General features: G+C 41.0%; 1 protein-coding gene across 1 annotated transcript; it reads right to left on the bottom strand.

Moving 5' to 3' along the window:
• Positions 1-725: 725 nt before the first annotated feature.
• On the bottom strand, positions 726-4,590 carry LOC112565865 (zinc finger C4H2 domain-containing protein-like). Its single transcript, XM_025241714.1, has 5 exons — positions 4,512-4,590; positions 3,805-3,976; positions 3,445-3,617; positions 1,318-1,477; positions 726-1,179 (listed from the first exon to the last, which is right to left on the bottom strand). Exons 1-5 carry the CDS (start codon positions 4,568-4,570, stop codon positions 1,066-1,068), a joined length of 678 nt encoding a protein of 225 aa, XP_025097499.1. The 5' UTR covers positions 4,571-4,590; the 3' UTR covers positions 726-1,065.
• Between the last annotated feature and the right edge of the window lie 5 nt (positions 4,591-4,595).

The following is a 4,595-nucleotide window of genomic DNA, read 5'->3' as shown; positions in this document are numbered from 1 at the left end:
CATAGCATAATAATGCTTTCACCACTGTCAACTTGAGTAGCACAAAGTAGGTGCCCTGACATTCCTTATACATTTTACTGCAATACACTTAAAATTAGCTCATGTACATCTGCAACTTATTCTCCCTCATGTGGCAGTGCAGTGATCTAAGGAATGGTTCAGCAATAGTCACCAATATACCCATGATGTTGAGTTCTTGTCCCTGGCATACCATTTTTTTTCTGCATGTGACACTAGTTAGCCCAGTACAACCTTGGCTACAACAAATTTTCACCAACCACCCCAGCTTATATGCTACAAAGCAACATTATAAAGTCGGTCTCATTTCCTTGCTGATAACTGACACTAGTGTTCTTTTTCAACAACAATGTCTTCTTTAATAGAAACAGAACTTATATTAGTCCCTATAGATCCTATAGATTAAAATAAATTATACATAAAGCAAACAGCCATTAAACAGCCTCCTTGGATGCAGGCACTGCATTAGCTCTAGACAAACTCTAGCTTATTGTGAACAACACTTTGGACATCTAAAGCTCTAGCCTCTCCTTGGTCTTGATTGATGAGTGGCGTGTTGCACTATTTTAAAAAAGTCTTCGCATTAATTTTTCTCATACTCATATAAAAAAAAAATGAACATTGCTAAGCACCTCTTGAATAAAACACACCTAAAAGAAGTGAAAAACAGTTGTAAAATTATTTCCCAAAATAAAACAAAGAACAAATTACAAGAGCTGTGCCTGTTTTAATACAAAATTCACTACATCACAACAATTTTTCTTCTCTTATTCCAGACACAACCAAGCAGGTTTAACTATAAAAGATTTGACTGATGTAAAAATATAAAACTCAGTGTAATGAGTTTATTAATATACAAAAATAAAACTCCATGTATTAAATAATACAATGTATAAAAACAAAGTAGACAAGACATTCCATTACAGACCTTTTTTCAGCACAACAGTCTACTGACATACAACATATTCTTCAGTCTAGGGCAATCATGGTGAAGATGGTGACGAAGGAACCAAGATGATGATGGTTGCAGCAGTGGACAGAAGGCAACTAATCATCAATTTTCCTCTTTGGCTTTTTTGGGTTTCTTGATCGACTCTTTGCTTTGCAAAGAGGGCAGATTGGTGCATTGCGATGAATTTGCTGATGGCAAGATAAGCATGCCTGCAAAACAAAAGGACAATTTCCTAATTTAGATTATTTGATTGTTCACTTTACCTGTATAAACATTGTTTTTCCAGTGAAAAGGAATAAGGGCCAACAGATATCAGTACTGCTCATGTATCATCAAAAGATCGGCACCTTCATTGGTGGTGGTTGTTGTCTAAAGCCCTGCCGCTCTGCTTTGCCTCGAGCAATGTTGTGAACCTGTTCAGCAGCTGCAGCAGCTTCCACCAGAGTTTGTGGGATGGGCATTGGTTGGGATTCTCCTGGCCACTCAGATGCTACTTTTTCAGGGAACCTGAAAAGAGCAGGACTGTTAACTAATAAATTATTTTGCTATTACACTGTGATGAAGTAAATGCTAAATATATTAAAATAGTCCACACATTTGTAAATCCAATTCTATAGTTCTAGTAAGCAAAATGTAAATTAGTAAACCTGTCCAAGGGCCATCTAATAGGTACACATCAAACTGTGTTTTGTCCAACCTTGCTCAACTTGCTTGTAGTGTCAAAGGAGCTCTGAAGCTCTGCTTTACACAAAAAACTCTCTACAACTTTTGTCTGTTAAATGTTTAAGCTCTTTACAGTTTAGAATTTGCTGCCCATCTGCCAAATGAATGGGGTTATATCGACTAAACATGTTTGAATGAACTGTAAGGAAATAAAAAAAAGTGTTGCTGTATGTCGCGTGTTGCTTGCTGCAGGGATGGTAGAGGTGTGGGGGGCAGGAGGGAGTGCCTGGGGACTGGTGCAGCCAGTCGTTTAGTCCAGTCTGGAGAAGGGCCAGCAGGTCGTGCATCTCTTGGCTGGGACTGGTCAGGAGGTAATAGACCTGCCTTGGGGCATATCGTAAGTCAGGGTGATAGGGCCTTTGTTGCTGACCTTGACGTAAGACATGGGGTGTACCCCTTGGCAGCGTGCGAAGAGCAGAAGCTTTCTTCTCCCCAGGGTTAGACCGGGACTATTAACTGAAGGCCCGGGATCGAACCGGCAGGGAGAGAGAAGAGCTTTGGTGCTGGGAGGCCCTTTTCCTGCTGCCGTTTTGCAGGCTAATGGCTAACTGGCCAGTACGCAGGTGTGCGAAGTGCGTGAGTGACTGTGGATGTGAAGTCATTTCTGTATATGTGTATGTGGGGCAGGGGAAGACTTGGCAGCTAAATTTCTGTCATGTGGAATCTTGATTTCTATTGTGATGATGTGGGACTAAGATTGTATTAGGGAGTTTGCTTTGTGCATATAGGGTTTTGCGTCTGTTGTAGCAGATGACTCTGGTGGCAGAACTTTACAAAAGACATGCTTGGGGGCCCAGTTTAATGGTTATATGTGCATGGCTGAAGGGCTTGTTACCTTTGTGCTTCGCTTTTTGCAGGCTCAATTGGATGGTATCTAGTGTGAACAGACTGGCGTCAGTCATCAAATTGAGGATGGAGTGCTGATGACCGCCAGAGCGCAGCCAAAACTGTGTGGAATAGTCGGTTAGGCGCTGAAATTCAAAACATAGCGAGGACGGATTGTATGACTGCCAGAATGCAAGGCAATAGACGGGGGCATGACACAGTCACCGAGCCGTGGTGGCGTCAGCCTCATATTGCATCAGGCAGTGGCCTGGGAGGTGGATAACCTTTTTTTAGGGTAGTGAAGACTCAGTGTCGCACTGGGCCACACGGACACCATTAGTTTGTTTCGGGGGGGGGGGGGGGGGGGCGTGTCTAAATGTTTGTCTATGTTTAATAATATTTTTCTTATCAGTGGAGGTGCTCTCATCCATTTGCTTTACTTTGTAATTTGATGTAAATGTGGTATTCCTTTCCTTTTGAGTTGGTGGGTCACACTTTATGACTGCCAATAAACCTAAGTTGTGTACTGTCCCCTTGTGTGCGTGTTTTCTTGTCCACTGAGGAGTGATTGGCTTTGTTGCTCGCGCCGGGCACGTGAAAGTCTGTCTGTGTCATTGCGAGTGTGCCCGACCACGTTACGCAACACTGTATCATGGGTTAATGCTCATTGTTGAAATGACACGTCAAATATTTCTAATGTGTCAGTCTGCTAATTATGCACTTCATTAGCTCAGAGCTAGCCACCATTTATTTTATGTTCCCACGACAAACAGTCTTGCTTGTACTTTAGTGCTGGCAACCATCATACATGTGAAATAAAAGCTCTCCATCCAATAAAAATTCTGTCACCCATCCACACCTCTGAAGGTAATTTTTTTTAAAACCAAGTAAACAAAACTGAATATAAAAGTATGAGTCAATCTCACTCTGGCCGCAGTTTTTCATCTTCCTCCTGAAGATCTGTGAGAGGCTGAAGCCCTAGCCTGCTGCGCATGTGGTCTACTTCTTCCTTTAAGGGTCGGTATTCTTCATACAACTTTTTGGCACTGTCCACAGCTCTTGCTCTTTCTTCTTCTGCCTGTTTGATAGTGGCCTCCATCTGTTAAATAATGAGCAAAAATATGAAGTTTGTTTCTAAGTAGCCAGTGGTAGCAACAGTATTACTGAATTAGAAGAATCTAGAGTAATGCTCTGCTTGCACTATTATGCCTCCATAAAACGTTATGCTCTATGGGTAAAAAAAATCTGAAGGGGAGTACAAAGGTCCAAGGTAACAAAGAAATTACCAGATTTATATCGGCGTGTATGAGCCGGAGTTCCTCAACATGAGCCATTTTCTCCTGCAAAAGGAGCTCCATTTCTTGACGATACTCCTCTAGGTTTCGTTCTTCAGATTCTCGTATATCCACTTCTTGACGCAAGCGTGTCCTCAGCTTTTCCAGGCATAATGAACGGGATCTGATACAAATGTTCAGTTTTATCTCTGCATGAATATCTCAATGACAGGCATTGTCAATTGACCCAATATCTAAATCCATGCTAGATTCTAGTGAAAAACTAACGCTTCTCATGGGAAGTTGATTTTTTTTTTTGTTTGTTTTAACCATCAGACACAGGAGGCTCTCTACCCTTTGTTTCCATAAAGACTATACTGACTTGTGCTTGGTGTTTTAAACTCTAATGGAAATTTGCCCTTTCGAAACGGTAACTTGTCTCGTCCAACCAGCAGCATTGTGCCTAATTTAGTAAGCTAAATACGAAATCACAGGCAGTCACATAATTTGTCTTATGCGCATTACAATGTTTTCAATAGTAGTAACACGGACCGTACTGTTCTTAGACATCATTGAGGCTTCAATAAACTGTTACAGAAACAACAACAAAGAACACTTTATTAAAAGGCTTCCACCAAAGTACAAATAACAGATTTAACACATGAAACTATTTAAGAATATCAAAAACGGACCAATACAGCTTTTTCTATAAGACAAACCTGACTTCTTTCAGTTTTTCTAGCTTATGCATAACCTCTTGATCCCTATCGTCAGCCATATTGTTTTTCAGGAGTTTAGTCCCT

This window comes from Pomacea canaliculata, linkage group LG6, assembly GCF_003073045.1.
Source record: "Pomacea canaliculata isolate SZHN2017 linkage group LG6, ASM307304v1, whole genome shotgun sequence".
NCBI lineage: Eukaryota > Metazoa > Mollusca > Gastropoda > Architaenioglossa > Ampullariidae > Pomacea > Pomacea canaliculata.
Note: the sequence above shows the minus strand (reverse complement) of the source record. Positions and strands in the feature narration are given on the sequence as shown.